The sequence below is a fragment of the Apus apus genome, chromosome 16 (genome assembly GCF_020740795.1).
Source record: "Apus apus isolate bApuApu2 chromosome 16, bApuApu2.pri.cur, whole genome shotgun sequence".
Classification (NCBI taxonomy): Eukaryota; Metazoa; Chordata; class Aves; order Apodiformes; family Apodidae; genus Apus; species Apus apus.
Window position 1 is genome coordinate 5,605,611 of NC_067297.1, and position 20,272 is coordinate 5,625,882.

Sequence of the window (20,272 nt, forward strand, 5' to 3'; positions counted from 1 at the left end):
GTGCCGAGCTCTGCTCTCGTCTCCTCCAGTGCCGTCCCTGAGGGCCTTCTTGTCCCCACACGGTGTCAGTGTGGCACCATAGCACAGCCCTGAGGTTCACGGGGCTGCCAGGAGGAGGCAAAGGGGCTGGGGACAGCCAGGTGGCAGCATGTAACAGCCAGCGGACCCCTTCGGGTGCTGCTGTGGCCCGTGCTGTCTGCAGGTCGCAGAGGGGCTGTCCCTGGCCAGGCAGTGTGGGAGGATGATGTGGCACTTGACTGGAAGGACCTCCAGCCCAAGCCTACTTGTGGTTGCTGTGAAGCCACTGGAGAGCCCCAGTTCACTTTGCAATTGCAGGATCTGGGGTCTTTTGTTTCCTTACTGGTGGGTAGCTGTGGCACTCCTGATCTCCATGTGGTTCCAGGCCCCTTCAAAGTCCCACTTCCCTGCTCTGCAGCTCTCTCACGGCACTAAACAGAGGCCGAGCTGTGACACCTTCCTTAGAAGCAAGACCTGGTTTTCCCAGCTCCTCTGTCACTGCAGCTGAGCAGCATGTGGGTAGCACAGCCACCAGGGACCAGCAAGTGCTGGGCCCGGTTGTGGCTACATTGGGCAGGGGGAGCAGGAGACAGGATCTGCCAGTGAGTACCGGGTGGACACATTTCCATGGAGGGGCCTTGCCCAGACAGGCAGAGGCTTAAGGGGGAGTCGAGGTCCATGGCACAGCCCCATCGGCGTGGGGACACGGAACTGGTGGGATCGCACCATGGCCTGGGCCCCTCTGCTCCTCGCGGTGCTCGCCCACAGCTCAGGTGCCCTGGCCAGACTCGCTGTGCCCGGCCGGGGCCTTTGGGCACAGGGCTCCGGTCCCCGTCCTGCTGCCCGGGCAGGGCTGTGCCCGTGGGGCCCTGGCTGACCCACATCTTCTCCCCTCTCTTCTCTCCCTCTCCAGGTTCCCTGGTCCAGGCAGCGCTGACTCAGCCGCCCTCGGTGTCAGTGAAGCCAGGAGAAACCGTCAAGATCACCTGCTCTGGTGGTGGCAGCTACTATGGCTGGATCCAGCAGAAGGTGCCTGGTCGTGGCCCTGTCACTGTGATCTATGATAACACCAACAGACCCTCGGACATCCCTTCACGATTCTCCGGGTCAGCATCTGGCTCCACGGCCACGTTAACCATCACTGGGGTCCAAGCCGAGGACGAGGCTGTCTATTTCTGTGGTAGCTACGACAGCAGTGCTGGTGAGCATCTAGGTTCCCCACAGGGTGGCTATGGGTATGGATCTCTGGGTGGACCATTAACGTTTGCTGCAGCTGCAGCCGTGGCCATAGAGAGGAGAAATGAACTTGTACCAGCCCCACAGCCCTGCTCAGCCAGGAGGGAGAAGAGCAGAAAAGCTCCATTTTTAGCTCCCCTGTTGCTCACTTCTCCAACTCTCTGAGACAACACACCAGCACTACTGCTGCTGTCCCAGCTACCACAGAAATAGACAGCCTCGTCCTCGGCTTGGACCCCAGTGATGGTTAACGTGGCCGTGGAGCCAGACTTGGATCCGGAGAATCGTGAAGGGATGTCCGAGGGTCTCTTGTCGTTAGCATAGATCACAGTGACAGGGGCATGACCAGGCACCTTCTGCTGGATCCAGCCAGCATAATTGCTTCTCCTGTCACCACCACCAGAGCAGGTGATCTTGACGGTCTCTCCCAGCTTCGCCGACACCGAGGGCGGCTGAGTCAGCGCTGCCTGGACCAGGGAACCTGGAGAGGGAGAGAAGAGAGGGGAGAAGATGTGGGTCAGCCAGGGCCCCACGGGCACAGCCCTGCCCGGGCAGCAGGACGGGGACCGGAGCCCTGTGCCCAAAGGCCCCGGCCGGGCACAGCGAGTCTGGCCAGGGCACCTGAGCTGTGGGCGAGCACCGCAAGGAGCAGAGGGGCCCAGGCCATGGTGCGATCCCACCAGTTCCGTGTCCCCACGCCGATGGGGCTCAGACCCTCATGCCCTTTTACGTCCCTGCAGGATGTACCCAGTAGGGGACTATGGGAACAGGGGTCCAATTCTCCATCTTGCTGCCCATGTTGGGCTGTGCTCATAGATACTGGCTGACCCCTGTTCTCTCTCCGTTTCCCCTCCAGGTTCCCTGATCCAGGCAGTGGTGAGTCAGCCACCCTCGGTGTCAGCAAACCTGGGACAAATCGTACAGATCACCTGCTCTGGTGTTGACAGCAGCAGTGGTTATGGGGTTAGGTGGTTCCAGCAGAAGGTGCCTGGTTGTGGCCCTGTCACTGTGATCTACTGGAATGACAGGAGACCCTCGGACATCCCTTCATGATTCTCCGGATCCCAGTCTGGCTTCACGGCCACGTTAACCATCACTGGGGTCCAAGCCGAGGACAAGGCTGTCTATTTCTGTGGTAGCTGGGACAGCAGCTATGCTGGTGTGGTGACAGATAGAGGTGGGGAAGTGAGGTTTACTGGGATTTAAAATGGAGATTTTTTTCTGCCCTTCTCCTTTCTGGCTGAGCTTTTCTGCCTGGCTGTGGGTCTGAGACAGGATTTTGTCCCCGCTGTATTGTTATAAATGTTCACTTTATCCTTTCTGAGAAACTGGAGGTGGCTTAATTTTCAGGGACCATAGTCCCTTTGCCTTCAAAATCCATAGGTTTCACCTTTTTTGCTACCCCAATGCATCTTGCTACTGGTTACCATGTCCTTCTGCTGTGGCCAAAGCTGCCTCTGTGTTCGGCTGTGTTGGGCTGGGATCTGCTCCCCAAATTTGCCTGTGTCCTCATATCTGTTCTGCTCAGACTGTGGGATTTCCGGACTCACTGCCCAGGAAGGGCTGTGCCCGTGGGGCCCTGGCTGACCCACATCTTCTCCCCTCTCTTCTCTCCCCCTCCAGGTTCCCTGGTCCAGGCAGTGCTGACTCAGCCACCCTCGGTGTCGGCGAAGCCGGGAGAAACCGTCAAGATCACCTGCTCTGGGAGTAGCGGCAGCTATGGCTGGTACCAGCAGAAGGTGCCTGGTCGTGCCCCTGTCACTGTGATCTATTACAGCAACCAGAAACCCTCGGACATCCCTTCACGATTCTCCGGATCCCAGTCTGGCTCCACGGCCACGTTAACCATCACTGGGGTCCAAGCCGAGGACGAGGCTGTCTATTTCTGTGGTAGCTACGACAGCAGTGCTGGTGAGCATCTAGGTTCCCCACAGGGTGGCTATGGGTATGGATCTCTGGATGGACCATTAACGTTTGCTGCAGCTGCAGCCGTGGCCATAGAGAGGAGAAATGAACTTGTACCAGCCCCACAGCCCTGCTCAGCCAGGAGGGAGAAGAGCAAAAAAGCTACATTTTTAGCTCCCCTGTTGCTCCCTTCCCCAACTCTCTGAGACAAAACACCAGCATCACTGCTGCTGTCGTAGCCACCACAGAAATAGACAGCCTCGTCCTCGGCTTGGACCCCAGTGATGGTTAACGTGGCCGTGGAGCCAGACTTGGATCCGGAGAATCGTGAAGGGATGTCCGAGGGTCTCTTGTCATTGTAATAGATCACAGTGACAGGGGCACGACCAGGCACCTTCTGCTGGAACCAGCCATAGTTGCTGCTACTCCCAGAGAATGTAATCCAGATGGTTTGCATCACATTGATGACAATGAAAGCAGCTGAATCAGCACTGCCTGAACCAGGGAACCTGGAGAGAAGAGAGGGGAGAAGATGTGGGTCAGCCAGGGCCCCACAGGCACAGCCCTGCCCGGGCAGCAGGACGGGGACCGGAGCCCTGTGCCCAAAGGCCCCGGCCGGGCACAGCGAGTCTGGCCAGGGCACCTGAGCTGTGGGCGAGCACCGCGAGGAGCAGAGGGGCCCAGGCCAGCCAGGTGCCTGGTGCACAGACAGCAGCTCTTAACAAAGAACAGAGAGGGGGTCAGGGTGCTGGGCAGCCCTGGGCTGTCATGGGGCTCTGCTGGGACATTGCCCAGGGCCAGGGGCTTTCCAGGGGCCAGAGGTGCACACACACAGCCAGTGCTGGAGTGGCCTGTGGGTCCTGCAGCAGCACAGCCCCTGAAGACCCCTGCTCTTCCTCAGCAGCCTCATGCGTGACCCCTGGAGCTGCTGTGCCCAGGGGAAATGCCCCTTCTCAGGCCTACAAGGCAAAGCTTTGGCCCAGGGCCCCATCCCATGGCACGTCCCCACCTCTCAGTGCTGGGGCTGCAGTTTAAGCAAGGCTGAACCCACTGGGGGATGCCCCAGGGGCTCGGGTGCAGCTGGGCTGGGAGGGCAGGGAGGCCCCAGCAGGGTCCTGGTGCCAGCAGGGAGGGCAAGGGACCTCACCCTGCAACAGGGGCCAGGAAAGGGATGCTGGGGGACACCCCTGTATTTCCCTATGGAGAAGGTGCTCAGACATTGGAACTGCCTCCCTACAGAGGGGGTTGGTGCCCCAAGCCTGTCAGCGCTACAGAGGCTTTTGGACATTGCCTTGAAAAACAGGCTTTAACTTCTGGTGAGTCCTGAAGCAGTCAAGTGGTTGGACTAGATGATTGTTGTAGGTCCCCTCCAATGGAAATGCCTACCCTATGCAATCCCCTCCTCTCCAAAGGACAGGGGATGGGGCACAGACCTGGGGCTCTAAGGCACAGCCAGGCTGGGACACCAGGCACAGCCACCTGAAGCAAAGGGCAGCAAGAGCAGGGCTGTGGTGGGACCAGCCCCACCATCAAACAGGGACAGCCAAGACCCCTAAGTGTCCCCTGGGATGGCAGGAGGTTTTTGTATCACTTCCCCACCTCTATCTGTCAGCACACCAGCATAGCTGCCGTCGTAGCCACCACAGAAATAGCTTCGTCCTCGGCTTGGACCCCAGTGATGGTTAACGTGCCCGTGGAGCCAGACAGGGATCCGGAGAATCGTGAAGGGATGTCCGAGGGTCTGTTGGTGTTACTATAGATCACAGTGACAGGGGCACGACCAGGCACCTTCTGCTGGAACCAGCCATAAGCATAGCTACTCCCAGAGCAGGTGATCTTGACGGTCTCTCCCGGCTTCGCCGACACCGAGGGCGGCTGAGTCAGCGCTGCCTGGACCAGGGAACCTGGAGAGGGAGAGAAGAGAGGGGAGAAGATGTGGGTCAGCCAGGGCCCCACGGGCACAGCCCTGCCTGGGCAGCAGGACGGGGACCGGAGCCCTGTGCCCAAAGGCCCCGGCCGGGCACAGCGAGTCTGGCCAGGGCACCTGAGCTGTGGGCGAGCACCGCGAGGAGCAGAGGGGCCCAGGCCATGGTGCGATCCCACCAGTTCCGTGTCTCCACGCCGATGGGGTTGTGTTGCAGACTCTGGTCCTCTTTTAAATCCCTGCAGGATATACACAGCTGGGGCCTTTGTGTCTGTTCCTATACTGCTGGGAGAAACTGTATGGATCACCTGCTCTGGTGTCATGCTGGCATCTATGGTCAGTACCAGCCAAATCTTGCTCATGCCCCTGTCACTGTGATCTAGGAGAACGTGCGACCCTGGGACATCCCTTCAGAATTCTCCAGATGCAGGTCTGGCTCCACGGCTTCATTAGCCCTCACTGGGGTCCAAGCCACTGATGAGGCTGTCTATTACTGTGGTAGCTGGGACAGCAGCATTGGTGCTGGTGTAATGACACAGAGTTGTGGAAGTGAGCAACAGAAGAGTTAAAAATTGAGGGTTTTGACTGTTCTCCTTTATGGCTGAGCGAGCTGTGGAGCTGAGTCAAGATCCTTTTGTTGCCTAAGGATGTGACTGTGAATGTTGTCCCAATTGTATCATGCCAGGTGAGAGGTGACTCTAGCCCTGGGGGTGCTTCATGTCTGTCCCCACAGAAGGCATGGCATTGTCGTTTGTCTTGACTGCATGGCAGTCCTGCTGCCTCTTTGTCCTGACAGGCCCATCCTCTTCTTGTGACTGGAGTTGCTTCTGTGCTGGAATGGTCTGGCTTGAGCAGGGCTCTGCTCCAACACAATTTGCCCATAACCTTCTAAAACTTTGGCACTCCCTATGCCTGCTTCTGCCATCTCTCCTCACCTTGTGCTCTGTGTGTTGTTCTGTTTCCCTGTGTGGCATCTGCCTGGGCAGAGCTGTGCTTCTGGTCATTGGCTGACCCCTCATCTTCCCTCTCTTCTCTCCAGGTTCCCTGGTCCAGGCAGCTCTGACTCAGCCGCCCTCGGTGTCGGCAAACCTGGGGCAAAACGTCCAGATCACCTGCTCTGGGAGTAGCAGCAACTACTATGGCTGGTACCAGCAGAAGGTGCCTGGTCGTGGCCCTGTCACTGTGATCTACAACAACAACGAGAGACCCTCGGACATCCCTTCACGATTCTCCGGGTCTGTATCTGGCTCCACGGGCACGTTAACCATCACTGGGGTCCAAGCCGAGGACGAGGCTGTCTATTTCTGTGGTGGCTGGGATAGCAGCATTCCTGCTGCCACAGTGACACAGAGCAATGGGGAAGTGATACAAAAACCTTCTGCCATCCCAGGGGACACTTAGGGGTCTTGGCTGTCCCTGTTTGATGGTGGGGCTGGTCCCACCACAGCCCTGCTTTTGCTGTCCTTTTCTTCAGGTGGCTGTGCCTGGTGTCCCAGCCTGGCTGTGCCTTAGAGCCCCAGGTCTGTGCCTGTCCCTTGTCATTTCAGGAGGGGATGATCCCCAGCAGCCCTGTCTCTGTCCCTGTCCCTCACTGCACCCCTTGACACTGGCACCTGGTCCCCACCACCCTCTCGCCTTTCCCTTGGAGCTGCTGTGCGGTGCTGTGGCTGCTGGTGGGTTTCTCCCTGGCCTGGAGGTGTCCAACTGGCACAGTTCTGTGCAAGCACCAGCACATCTGACAGGTCCTGCAGCCAAAGATCTGGAGCAGGGTAGCAGGGCAGGAACGTGGCACTGCTGGGCTGTTGCACAGGCCCTTGTGCTGCAGGGACGTTCAAGGCCTGGGCCGGGGGAGGTGCGGGCTGTGGAGCATTCGGCGGGTGCAGAATGGAGGAGCCCAGCTGTCTGGGCTGCAGGGGAGGGGTGCCTGGCTGAGCTCAGACAGCACCTCCCCACAGCAGGGACTGTGCCCTACTCCTGGGCATCACTGTGGAGGGCCTCAGCCTGCTGAAACTGCAGCCCCATCACAGATAGAGAAGACCATCCTGCTGCCCAAGGGGCCAGGCAAAAGCTTCACCTTCAAACCCTGGGATGATAAGTCTGAGGGAGCAAAGACCTGCTGGTGGGAAGCCCAGGCAGTTGGCAGTCTACAAAGGAGTGCAGGCCAGGGGAGCCTGTGGCTCCATTTCCAGGGACCCAGCTCAGTGCAGCTGCCCCACAGGCACCGTGTGCCTGGGAGCTGTCTATGAGAGCCCTGAAGCCATGCAGAAGGTGCTGGGCTGTGGGCCAGAGCTCAAAGGCATGAGGACCTGTTCCTCTGCCCACCCAATGCCATGACCAGGCAAGAGAAGGGCTGGGCAGGCTGAAAGGCTGCAGCTGGACCTGAGGGAAGGCGGGTGGGAATTGGGTGTTCTGTCCTGAGGCCTGGGGCATGGGGGCAGAAAGGCAGTGGTGCTGCCCCATGCCACGTGCCCAGAGCTGTCTGCAGCTGGTGCTGCGCTGGCCCCGCTGGGCTCTGGGCGGTCCCAGCAGGATCCGGCCCTGGGCGTGGGGTCAGATTTGCATGGAGGGGCCGTACCCTGGCCAGGTGGGGGCTTAAAAGGGGATCAGGGTCCGCAACACAGCTCCATCGGCGTGGGGACACGGAACTGGTGGGATCGCACCATGGCCTGGGCCCCTCTGCTCCTCGCGGTGCTCGCCCACAGCTCAGGTGCCCTGGCCAGACTCGCTGTGCCCGGCCGGGGCCTTTGGGCACAGGGCTCCGGTTCCCGTCCTGCTGCCCGGGCAGGGCTGTGCCTGTGGGGCCCTGGCTGACCCACATCTTCTCCCCTCTCTTCTCTCCCTCTCCAGGTTCCCTCGTCCAGGCAGCAGTGACTCAGCCGCCCTCGGTGTCGGCGAAGCCGGGAGAGACCGTCAAGATCACCTGCTCTGGGAGTAGCTATGCTTATGGCTGGTTCCAGCAGAAGGTGCCTGGTCGTGCCCCTGTCACTGTGATCTATTACAATGACAGGAGACCCTCGGACATCCCTTCACGATTCTCCGGATCCAAGTCTGGCTCCACGGCCACGTTAACCATCACTGGGGTCCAAGCCGAGGACGAGGCTGTCTACTTCTGTGGTAGCTACGACAGCAGCAGTACTGCTGCCACAGTGACACAGAGCAGTGGGGAAGTGATACAAAAACCTCCTGCCATCCCAGGGGACACTTAGGGGTCTTGGCTGTCCCTGTTTGATGGTGGGGCTGGTCCCACCACAGCCCTGCTCTTGCTGCCCTTTGTTTCAGGTGGCTGTGCCTGGTGTCCCAGCCTGGCTGTGCCTTAGAGCCCCAGGTCTGTGCCCCATCCCCTGTCCTTTGGAGAGGAGGGGATTGCATAGGGTAGGCATTTCCATTGGAGGGGACCTACAACAATCATCTAGTCCAACCACTTGACTGCTTCAGGACTCACCAGAAGTTAAAGCCTGTTTTTCAAGGCAATGTCCAAAAGCCTCTGTAGCGCTGACAGGCTTGGGGCATCAGCCCCCTCTGTAGGGAGGCAGTTCCAATGTCTGAGCACCTTCTCCATAAGGAAATACAGGGGTGTCCCCCAGCATCCCTTTCCTGGCCCCTGTTGCAGGGTGAGGTCCCTTGCCCTCCCTGCTGGCACCAGGACCCTGCTGGGGCCTCCCTGCCCTCCCAGCCCAGCTGCACCTGAGCCCCTGGGGCATCCCCCAGCAGGTTCAGCCTTGCTGAAACTGCAGCCCCAGCACTGAGAGGTGGGGACATGCCATGGGATGGGGCCCTGGGCCAAAGCTTTGCCTTGTAGGCCTGAGAAGGGACATTTCCCCTGGGCACAGCAGCTCCAGGGGTCACGCATGAGGCTGCTGAGGAAGAGCAGGGGTCTTCAGGGGCTGTGCTGCTGCAGGAGCCACGGGCCACTCCAGCACTGGCTGTGTGTGTGCACCTCTGGCCCCTGGAAAGCCCCTGGCCCTGGGCAGTGTCCCAGCAGAGCCCCATGACAGCCCAGGGCTGCCCAGGACCCTGACCCCATACCATCCTCCTGCAGGACCCCTGGACTGAGGATATCACTGGAGCCAAAGACACAAGCTCCACTATTTCTTGGGGTGCTGCTTGCTTTCAGGTTTGATACTTCCTGTGTCCCCTCAAGTGTGTTGGGTCCAAGGCCATCGACTGGGGTGAGGGTGTGAAATAGGGCCAGGGAGTGCTGGCCCCATGGTGGTTGCATTTGTGGTTTCAGAAGCTGCTTTGTGGGCTGCTGGGTCCCAGGTGGCCTTGTGCTCCATATCTGTGAACAGGACTGTGGAGATGGAGGGAGGACCATGTGCTGGGGCCAGAAGGACATGGGCAGGGGTGCATTGAATACCCTGTGGTCCTCAGGCGTGAGGGCTGCTTTGTGCTGCTCCTGGCCCAGGTTAAAGCCCCTGGTGCTCATCAGTCACAAAAAAATGTTCAGGGGAGGGGCTGGAAGGGATAGTAATGGGGGCTTTGCTCCTGCCTTTTCCCAGTGCTTTCCCTATGGGAGAGCCTTGTTGGATCCAACTGGACCCCAAAAACCCACCCCAGTGGCAACAGTTTGGGCATGGGCTGGCACAGGAACTGGCATATCTGCTCCCCACAACCTGTGGGTGGGATGTTATAGCTGTGGGTGCTGCCTGCCACCCACACCCACTGCCCCAGCACTGGCTCTGCCCACACCCCTGTGTCCCTGCAGCCCCTCTGCCTGGGCTGGGGACAGGGGGGTCCCTACTGTTTGGTTTTGGGCTCTGGGCTGGGTTGAGTCTCTGCCTCTATTCTGTCCCCAGGGACAAGCCCTGCTGCATCTGGGGTGGTGGACATGGGTGAGGAACGGGGAGGGAGGTGGAGCAGGATCCAGGCCTGAGCACAGGGTCAGATTTGCATGGAGGGGCCTTGCCCAGACAGGCAGAGGCTTAAGAGGGAGTCGAGGTCCGTGGCACAGCCCCATCGGCGTGGGGACACGGAACTGGTGGGATCGCACCATGGCCTGGGCCCCTCTGCTCCTCGCGGTGCTCGCCCACAGCTCAGGTGCCCTGGCCAGACTCGCTGTGCCCGGCCGGGGCCTTTGGGCACAGGGCTCCGGTCCCCGTCCTGCTGCCCGGGCAGGGCTGTGCCCGTGGGGCCCTGGCTGACCCACATCTTCTCCCCTCTCTTCTCTCCAGGTTTCCTGGTCCAGGCAGCAGTGACTCAGCCGCCCTCGGTGTCAGCAAACCTGGGACAAACCGTCAAGATCACCTGCTCTGGGATTGACACCGGCAGTGGTTATGCTGGCTGGTACCAGCAGAAGGTACCTGGCCATGCCCCTGTCACCATGATTTACTGGAATAGCAACAGACCCTCGGACATCCCTTCTCGATTCTCTGGTTCTGCATCTGGCTCCACAGCCACGTTAACCATCGCTGGGGTCCAAGCCGAGGACGAGGCTGTCTATTTCTGTGGTGGCTATGAAACTGGTGGTGACGCTGCCACAGTGACACAGAGCGGTGGGGAAGTGATACAAAAACCTCCTGCCATCCCAGGGGACACTTAGGGGTCTTGGCTGTTCCTGTTTGATGGTGGGGCTGGTCCCACCACAGCCCTGCTCTTGCTGCCCTTTGCTTCAGGTGGCTGTGCCTGGTGTCCCAGCCTGGCTGTGCCTTAGAGCCCCAGGTCTGTGCCTGTCCCTTGTCATCTGGGGAGGAGTTGGCCCCCCAGTTTCCTCGCCCTGCCTATTGCCACCCAGGGCCTTGCTGGGTGCCTCCCTGCCCTCCCAGCCCGGGCTGGCATGGGCACTGGGTGGTGGGCTCCCCAATGAAACCACGGCACCTTTGCCAGCACTGGTGTTTCTGGGTGGTGGGAAGGACAGATGGTGTATTCATGAGGTTTAGCTGCACACACACTGTCTGATGGCCCATGGTCCCTGTTCAACCCAGCTGTAGCTATGTTGTGGCCTGAGGGATGTCAGTTTGGTGGCTGGTGCCCCCCAGGGCAGCCCACCAGCATGGCAGCAGTGCTGGTCAAGACAAAGGTGCTGCCTGATACACCTTAGGAATACCCAAATCCTCCACCAGCCTTTCCATACCTGGGATCAACATCCCCACACCACAGGCATGGGCTTGAAATCGAACAAGGCACATGGTTCTGGGTAGCAGTGGGTCCCTGAAGCAACCAGTGATGCAGCCTTGGCTCTGCAGAGACCTGCCAACTTAGTCCATGTGGGATAGAGGGGCCAAGGCTCCCCATTTTCCTGTGGCACCTCCAGCAAGGACATGTGGTCATCCCCATATGGCTGTACTGCTGCTCCTGCCCTTTCCACATCCACTAGGACACATCCAGCACAGTGCATCCAGCCTTCTATGTCCACTGGAGCACCTCCATCCCACCACGTCCCCTGTACTGTGTCCATAGAGGCACCTCCATCGCACCACCTCCATCCTGCTGTTTCCATCAGGGTGGCTCCATCCCATCATGTCCATCATTCTGCATCCAACAGGGTGGCTCCATTCCATCACCTCCATCCTTCTGCATCCATCAGAGTGGCTCCATCCCATCATCTCCATCATTCTGCATCCAACAGGGTGGCTCCATTCCATCACCTCCATCCCTCTGCATCCATCAGGGTGGCTCCATCCCATCATCTTCATCATTCTGCATCCATCAGGGCCTCTCTGTCTCATCATCTTTGCCCTGACATATCTATAGGGCCCAGGACTGCTCCTCCCATGGGGCAGGAGGTTTTTGCACAGCCCTGTATCACTGTGTGGTATATTCGGGGCCGGGACCATGCTGACCGTCCTAGGTGAGTCGCCGATTTCTTCTCGGTCTTTCCTTCTCCACCCCGAAATTGTGACATTTTGTCAATTTTTGGTGATTTGGGGTTTTTTTCAGGGACTTGGCACTGGGCTGGGGTCTCCTGCCCATTTGGGGACGGGTGTGGGGGCTGTGTCTTGTCCCTGGGGACTCAGAGGGCTCTGGAGAGGGCTGAGAGGCATCTCCTCAATTGAAAGATCTTAAAATTTGGCCAGAAATTATGTCTGAGGTCTCAGGGAGCCTATTTTAGAAACTCAGGTTTAGGTCTCTTTAAGAAATGTTTGTCTTTGTTAAAGAATTGAGTCATTAGGCTGAAGTCTAAGTCCTCAGTTCCCAGTCAGACCAAGTCCCAGGCCCTGGGTGAGGAGCAGGGACTTCTCTGTGGGATCCCGTGGCCGAGGGTAGGGGCGCTGGGAAATGGCAGCGTGTCCTTGGCCATGGGTGCTGGGAAATGGCAGCCAGTGGGTCGGCTGGAGGCACATCCAGCTGGGAGTGAAAACGGCACATCCCTGGGATTGCACCCAAAAGTCATCAGGGGTGTCTTAAAGAGACTCCCTGTCCAGGTAAGGTCTGTCAGGAGTGGAGATGAGTGTGTTGAAAACGCTGCCGGGAACACCCTGGGTCTGTCTTTGTAGTTTTAAAAAGAATTAAGCTGAAAAAATCCCAATCTGAACCAAATGAGTAGAGGTGTAAAATGGAGAAAAAGGTAGTTCACAATTTCTTCAGCAGAAAGTTTTTCATGGCAGAGTCCTGGTCTTCAGATAGAGAAAGGGACAGAGATTACAGTTGAGACATTAGAGACAGATAGAGGCAGACATTTGAGGAGGCAGCAGAACGACCTCAGAAAGACCAAACCTCTTCATCTTCCTTTGGGTGATTCTTAGTTCTACTTTTTCTGAGACGTCTGAAATTGTGTGAAAGCAGAACTGGGCCAAAACCAGGACAGTTGGTCTGTGAAATTTTGATATTTTTTTTTTTTAAAGAATTGCCTTGCAAAAGGAAAGAAATGGGTTTACAGCAACTAACCAGAGACGTATTTATTTATATTTTTTATATATGAATATATAAATAATATATATTTCATATATTAAAATATATACACACAAAAAATGAAGATTACATTCATTTTCTGTAATTATACATATATTACGAGATATAATACATAAACACATAGTATAGTGTGTATGTTAATTATGAAATATGTAATATACATATATTATGTAATATACTTATATAATATGTATATTATGATACAGATATATTATTTATATTAGCTGTATATATAGGTATCCATAATATATCATGTGTATACACACATATATACATGTATACATATGTATACGTGTATATACATATACGTGTGTATATATATATATACAAGTACATATGGGATATATGTATATGTGTATTATATGCACACATGTGTATATATGTGTGTATATATATACAAGTACAAATGGGATGTATATGTGTATTATACACACACCTGTGTGTGTGTATATGTGTATATATATATATACGTGTGTATATATATATACACACACACACAAGTACATATGGGATGTATGTATATGTGTATTACACACTCATATATATGTGTATATATGTATCCCAAATGTACATATGTAGAGCTATAGAAGATGAAGCTGGGTGCGCCCTGACCCTGCTCTGCTCTCTCCCCTGCAGGACAGCCCAAGACAAGCCCCTCTGTCTACCTCTTCCCGCCATCCTCCCAGGAGCTCTCGTCGGAGAGTAAAGCCACCCTGGTGTGCCTGCTGGAAGGCTTCTACCCGGGGGTGGCCCAGGTGACCTGGACAGCTGATGGCAAGGTCATCAGCAAAGGCGTGGAGACCGGGCAGCCCCAGCGCCAGAGCAACAACAAGTACATGGCCAGCAGCTACCTGATGCTGAATGCCGGCGAGTGGTCGAGTCACGAAAACTACTCCTGCAAGGTCACGCATGAGGCTGGCAACGTGGAGAAGAGCCTGAAGAGATCCGAGTGCAGCCGCTAAGCCTGCCGGAACCTCTCGGCACCCACTGGGCCCTCACCAGCCCCGTTCCTCGTCCCCATTGCTGGGGGCAATGTCCACCTCTCTCCCAGCCCCAGCTGTCCTTCCCCACGTTCCCCTGTCTCCTGCTCCTGTCTCCCCACCCTTAGTGTCACACGAATAAACACCAACACTGAACTAGCGCTGGCTCAGCATCCGTGTCTCTGTGTCCTTCCAGTGTGCCTGCTCCCCCAGGCCCACCAACACTGCCCCAGTGTGCAGGAGGGTGGGATGGGGACAAACACACACATCACGGGGGGTGACCAGGGGGTGCTTCTTCAGCTCTTGCTTATGCCTGAACCCCCCTAGAACCCTCCAGACCAGGGATGAGCAGCTTGGGCCATCAGCCTGGTGTAAGCTCCCATGCCAGTGGTGAGCACATGGTCCTGACCATGCTGGCCTTGTGCCTCACCCACTGGCCTCTGAGCACTGGGTCTCTTGCAGGGACACGTGGTTTGTGGTGGGGCCGGGTCCAGCTGTGCCCCTTTGCTGGCCAACCCTGGCTCTGTCCCCATTTCCTTGGTCACCCTTTGTCCCCAGGATGCGGGTACTGGTGGAGCCACCAGGGCATGCACATGCATCAGTCTATCCCTGACACCCTGTGCCATGGCAGCTCTGGCCCCTGAGTGCCACATCCCCAGCACAGCCCCAGGGCAGTTTCCCTGCACACAGCCACAGCTGTGTCAAGAGCACCAGTGCTCAGCTGCCAGTGCCCCAGCACAGCTGGCAGGAGCCACCCCTGGGACAAAGGGTGGGAGCCCTCAGCCATGCTGCGTGCAGTGTTGGGGAGGATGCCCCCTCCCCAGCCTCTTGCTAAAGAGGGGAAGGCCCTACTGTGTCCCCCTCCCCAGACTGTGTGGGTGCCAGTGGGGAGTCCAGCCCCACCAGGCTCGGGGTTGCCACATGTCCCTGGAGGTGCCTTTTGGGGACACAGAATCATAGAACAGCTTGGGTTGGAAGAAGCCTTTAAAGGTCCTCTGGTCTGCCCCTCTGCAGCAAACAGGGACATCTTCAACTAAACCAGGTTGTTCAGAGCCCCATCCAACCTGACCTTGAATGTTCCCAGAGATGAGGCACCTACCACTTCTCCAGGACCAGTGTTTCACCACCCTCACCATACAAATTCCTTACATCTAGTTTGAATCCACCTCTTTTAGTTTAAAAGCATTGCTCCCTGTCCTGTCACTACAGGCCCTACTAAGTAATACTCTGTCCCCATCTTTCTTATAGATCTTCTCAGGCTGAACAATGCCAACTCTCGCAGCCTGTGCTCAGAGCAGAGGTGTTCCAGACATCTGATAATTTTTGAGGCCTCACCTGGAGCAGCTCCAACAGGTCCATGCTTTCCTATGCTGAGGACCCCAGAACTGCACCCAGCATTGCAGAAGGTCTCACCAGAGCAGAGCAGAGGGACAGAATCACCTCCCTCGATCTCCTGCCAAGCTGCTGGTGATGCAGCCCAGGGTACAGTTGGCTCTCTGGTAAAGGGGTAGGGGACAGCCCACGTGGCTCCTCAATGCTCTTTTCTACCGAGCCATTCAGTAACCACTTGAGGATTCCTCAAGAAATTAAGCCAAAACAAAGCAAAAAATATTCTGCCAAACTTGAACTCTAGGAGACAAAATCCAAGGGGGCAGCCTCTGCTCTCTGCATTGTTCCCTGTCTGGCAAAACATCCAAGGGACTGGAGCCTCCCAGGGAACAAGCCCTGTGGCAGCAGCACCAAACCTGCCAGGAAAGCAAATGCCTGAGAGAAATTTTGAATGGAATTAAGTTTCTTTCATCCATCTCTTGCTCCCATGCCAGGGTGGGCAGTGGTGGCCTGGACACAGAACTGTCCTACTGCCGGTGAAAGGTGCCCCAACTCCCCCAGTGCTGCTGGGAACCTCCCAGCAATGGCCACTGCTTGAGGCTGGAGTGAATGATAGGCTCACACAGGAGCTCCTGTCCCAGCTGTGCTGCCAGCTATTACTCTGCTAAATGCCACGTTTTGGGGGTGGACAGCTGGTGGGGAGGGGGGGTAACAGGGCAACAATTTCATGGTGCTTGAAATCCATCTCCACTTCCCATGAGTAAAGGCTGTTCTTCAGTTAGAGGACACCAGACCAAGGTTGTCATAGGCTGGGTTTGGGGCAGGTCCTGCTGGACCATGAGCTGGGGTCTCACTTCAGGTTGGGTCTGGGCAAGCAGACCACAGGCACGTCTCTGACTCTGGGGACAGGAAGCCTCAGTAATTATTGATTAAAAGATTTTGCTAAGCCCTTTCCCTAAGCAACAACCAGCAAGGAAAAAATCCCCTGCTGGATTATAGATCAGTGGCCCTGGCACCCCGTCCTTCCTGCCACCCACAGCACAGGGAATTTCTAGCCAGCTTTACTCATAATAAGCCAATCAAAGAGGCTGGGGAGGCACCACTGGGAATCACTCTGGGATGCAGGGCCAGATCCAGACCCCAGCAGTGCCTGGGAAGAAGAGGCCTCTCACAGCCACCTTTGGCAGGCTTTTCTGGTGAGCAAACATGCCGAGGGAAACCAAAACCCGTGCTTCTCCCCAGCTGCAGCTCTCACTCTTGCTCTGCCATTGCCTCTACTGTGATTTTTAACTGTCTTTTGACTTTTTTTTCTTCCGTTTTCCCAGTTCGTCATTAAGTTTAAAATTTAGTAAATGAGATACTTGGGGAAGGCTTTAATTAGCTGCAGAGAGTGTTGGTGGGTCCCATGGAGTGGTCAGGGCTTGGTGAGAGCTGTGCTCCCAGGCTGAGACTCACAGGTAAGGGCTCAGCAAGGACTTGTGGGCGTTGAATGAACCCCGGTGCTTTAGCAGCTTTGGGCTTGGAGGGGTCCCATGGCCAACAGCAGAGAGAGGGACGCGGGGATGAAGGCTGAGGGTGTCGGGCCATGGGAGCTCTTGCAACCCTTGTCTCAAAACGGCTCCCAGCTCCAGAGGGCAAAGGTCTGCTCTGGTCCCCAAACCCTGCAGCTCCTGCACCCGTGGCCTTGCACTGGGGCTGTCCGTTCTGGAGATCCCCCATGGTAGTCACATCCAGCCAGGTTTGTCCCCCTAAAATCATCCTGGCCTTGCTCTTCTTTATCTCACATCACTCGGTGATTTCCCCAGGCCCCAGCTTCTCAGGCCAGGAGGATTTGGGGACTCTCTGAGGGGACGTGGCAGGAGCACAGCACGTGCACCTGGGGCTGATGAAACATCTCGCCTGGAGAGACTTCGGCGACGTGGCGCAGCCGGAGGGGACAGGGGTGTCCCGCCTGCCCTCCCTGAGGCAGCTGCAGCTGCTGTTCCTGGAGGCAACAGGGCTGAAACTCGAAAGCAAGAGCTAGGGCTGAGAATAGCTCCAGCCCAGGGTGGGGGGAGAGCCAGATCCCACTGGGGGGGCAGTGGGAGGACAGCAGGAGTCATCCCCCCCTGCAGTGTAGCTCTGCAGCTCGGGCAGTGCCCAACAGCTTCTGCCCTGCCTGGGCCAGGGGTGCTGCTGGCTCCTGCACCCCATCCTGACACCCCTGCCTCACGTAGCCACCTTCTCTGAAGGGTTTGGGGAAGCTGTGCAGAGCCCTGGCTGTGCCACGCCAGCCCTGGCCCCCCAGCCAGCACCGCCCTGCAGCTGCGCGGCCGCGGGGCATCCCCTGGCTAAATTTACCCCGAGCCTGCCTCAGTCTCCAATCAGAAGCTCGAAGAGGGGGCCAAGAAGAGGAAGCGAAACCATCTCCAGTGGGTGCTGACGTGTGAAGGTGCGCGGGTGCCATGCGGACCAGCCCCGAGTTGGCTCAGCCCTGAGATGGTCACTGGCTCCTTGCCCCTGCCTTGCCAGGCTGTCACCTCACAGGGCCATCACTGCAGCAGGGGGACAGGTTTTGGGGCAGCCTGAAGCTCCCCAGCAGTGGCAGGGTGGGTGGTGGTGGGGACCAGGGGCCCATGGGGCTGAGGCTGGCCGGGCTGAATGCCTGTGCTGGGGTGCATGTCCCCAGCTTGGGTCACTCCTCTTGTGTCCCAGAGGGTCCCTGGCAGGACCTTCCCCAGGAATGGTCTTACCAGCAGAGGGGTCCCTGCCCCACTGTGGGCATCCCAGCTGTTACACGTGTAACACACTTGCCTGCACCCAATTGCACACGTAGGCACACATACGCACAGATTCATGCACAGCCCCCCACCCAGTGATCCCTGTGCATCCAGCCCCGCTCCCCAGCTCTGCAGCTCTGACCCACACACATGGCATTCAGGGCCAGGACTGACCTTGACACTGCTCAGCTCGTGGCCTTGTCCCCCTGCTGCCACTCCACTGCTGGGTCACCCCAAATCCTCTCTCAAGTAACTGAATTAAAACCAGTCTCTGCCTCCTGCCAGGCAGCCCCTTAGCTGGGCTTGCCCATCAGTCCAACCTGCCTGGAGATGCATGGGGCAGCCTCCAAACTCCCACAACATGCAGCAGATTCTCTGAATCTGGGAAATAAAATATAGGTTATGAATGAATAAAATGTGGGTTATAAATTATAACATATGGCTTATGAATTATAAGATATTATGAAACACCTCCTGGGCAGCCCTGGCTCAAAGCCCCAGCTGGTAGCACCCAGAGAGACCAAGGCCAAGGTTCATCACCCTGCAACTGAAAGGGAATTAAATGAAATAAATAAACGTTTGAGGCTGGCGTGGTTGAAAACACGACCTGAGCAATCAAGCCCGCTTGTGAAGACGAGGACATTTGCATGGCTCTGTCAAAACAGCAACCGCCGGGGCTCGCAGCTGGCAGCCGGCAGGAAGGCTGGACCCTGGCGCGGGGGGGGAGATTGTTTAGGTGTGTATTAAACCTTATCCACAGCCTGGGGAGAGGTAAACAGCCCCAAAGACAAATGCCCAAGCTTGTAAACAGGTTGTAAACAGGCATAACCAACTCAAAAATAAACACCTTTCAGCTGCTTCAAAATGTTTATCACCTCAAATTTAGCCTGATAGTAAAATTAAACTCCCAGCAGAGCTTCAGCCCTGGTCTGGGAACCAAGCAAACTCTTGTTTGGTGCTCAGATTTGGTGTAAACAGCCCACTCACCCCAGGCAGGTGTGCTGATGGAGAGGTTTTATCACAGGGCTGGTACTGCCTATCTGGGGAAATATGGTTGTAAAATTTCAGCCCTTTTCAGGACTCCCAAGATGGGGATTTTTTAGCTTAATGGTAAGAAATTTCTAGGTAGGGACAGCTGGTGGCTGAGTGATGGCAAGGCAGTGGCAGTGGTGGCTGCTGGGTGTGATGGAGGGGGCTGCCACAGTCCTTGCTGTGGCCCCGGGAGGAGACAGAAGGGTTTGACTCAAGCAGACAGGGTGGACTTTTAAGCCAAATTTGGCTTTTCCCCCCCCTCCAAGACCTGCTGGGGTGAGCAGCACCAGTGCTCAGCCCAGCACTGCTTGTGCAGCCAGCATGGGGGAACTGGAGGGGAAAGCAGGGTGCACCCGTGGGTGGACCATGCCCCCCAGCCAGTGCCACCCTCCCCACCCTGAGCAAATACCACCGTGCCCAGCAGCCGTGGAGCTCCAGCCCTTTCCCCTTCCTCTACAGCCACGGTGGGGGAAGAAGATCAGGTTTAAGCGTTTCTGCTGTGTTTTAGGCACTTTTTTGCTGGGCACCCCAAGCTGCCCGTGGGCAGGGGTTGCTGACATGCATCACCAGCCCCCAGCTGAGGCGGGTGCTCTCCCTGGGCAGCTGTGCCGACCGCAGCCCCACCGCGCGGGAACGGCCTTTGCTAAAATTACAGCCCGGCCGAAAACAGGAGCCCACTTTGGCCAAACACCAGATGGGAGCCAGGAATAGTCCTGACCCCAACACGTGCTGCTTCCTCGGCACAAACTTTCCAGCACCTGGCACCCACAGCATCACCTGCCCAGCTGGCTGGCGGGAAAAGCCATTTCTCAGCCCCCTTCCAGCAACAGCTCTTGGGTCTGAGGGGTCCTAGGTCCTTTTGCCAAGTAGCCAGGGCAGCCAAGTATTCCCAACAGGAAGCACAGCACCTCTCCAGGTTTGGAGTTTGCTGAGCCCCCGGGGTGGTTTTGCTGTCCCACTGTACAGAAGGCCTTGGCTGCCAGACCCTGCCTGGTGCCACCAGTGTCCTCAGCCAGGGGCACAGTGGCTGGCCAGGGTGGATCCCCTGAGTACTGGGGTGTCTCTTCCCAGGACTCCTACCAGGCATTTCTGCACCCTGCTGTCCTTAGAGAGCCACAGCCTTGTGCCCTTGATGGACGCCAGGGCAGGTGACATCTGGCCCCACTGCACAGGTGCCCCTCACAGCCTGGTCTGAGGGGGCTGCAGCCATTTGGGGCTCCCCATGGCTGGCCAGGTCCCAC

The 20,272-nt window shown here is 57.1% G+C and overlaps 1 protein-coding gene and 2 gene segments (V, D, J or C); 1 reads left to right on the top strand and 2 right to left on the bottom strand.

The window, feature by feature from the left end:
• Positions 1 to 717: 717 nt before the first annotated feature.
• On the top strand, positions 718 to 14,070 carry LOC127391309 (immunoglobulin lambda-1 light chain-like). 9 transcript variants are annotated; one of them, XM_051633897.1, is made up of 6 exons: positions 722 to 791; positions 2,878 to 2,950; positions 6,196 to 6,241; positions 8,047 to 8,222; positions 11,833 to 11,870; positions 13,568 to 14,070. In XM_051633897.1, the coding sequence occupies exons 1-6, from the start codon at positions 746 to 748 to the stop codon at positions 13,891 to 13,893; spliced, it is 705 nt and encodes a 234-aa protein (XP_051489857.1). In that variant the 5' UTR covers positions 722 to 745; the 3' UTR covers positions 13,894 to 14,070. The 9 variants fall into 9 exon arrangements, with proteins under 9 accessions (XP_051489860.1, XP_051489857.1, XP_051489864.1 ...); XM_051633900.1 differs by lacking the exons at positions 2,878 to 2,950; positions 6,196 to 6,241 and adding an exon at positions 932 to 1,047 and having other exon boundaries at positions 718 to 791; XM_051633904.1 differs by lacking the exons at positions 6,196 to 6,241; positions 8,047 to 8,222 and adding an exon at positions 6,242 to 6,417 and having other exon boundaries at positions 2,878 to 2,993.
• Positions 1,150 to 1,949, bottom strand: LOC127391265 (Ig lambda chain V-1 region-like). The segment is given in 3 exon segments: positions 1,150 to 1,227; positions 1,404 to 1,735; positions 1,876 to 1,949. Coding segments are annotated over 3 exon segments (456 nt in total).
• On the bottom strand, positions 3,194 to 5,268 carry LOC127391465 (Ig lambda chain V-1 region-like). The segment is given in 4 exon segments: positions 3,194 to 3,289; positions 3,359 to 3,596; positions 4,991 to 5,063; positions 5,204 to 5,268. Coding segments are annotated over 4 exon segments (453 nt in total).
• Positions 14,071 to 20,272: the final 6,202 nt, after the last annotated feature.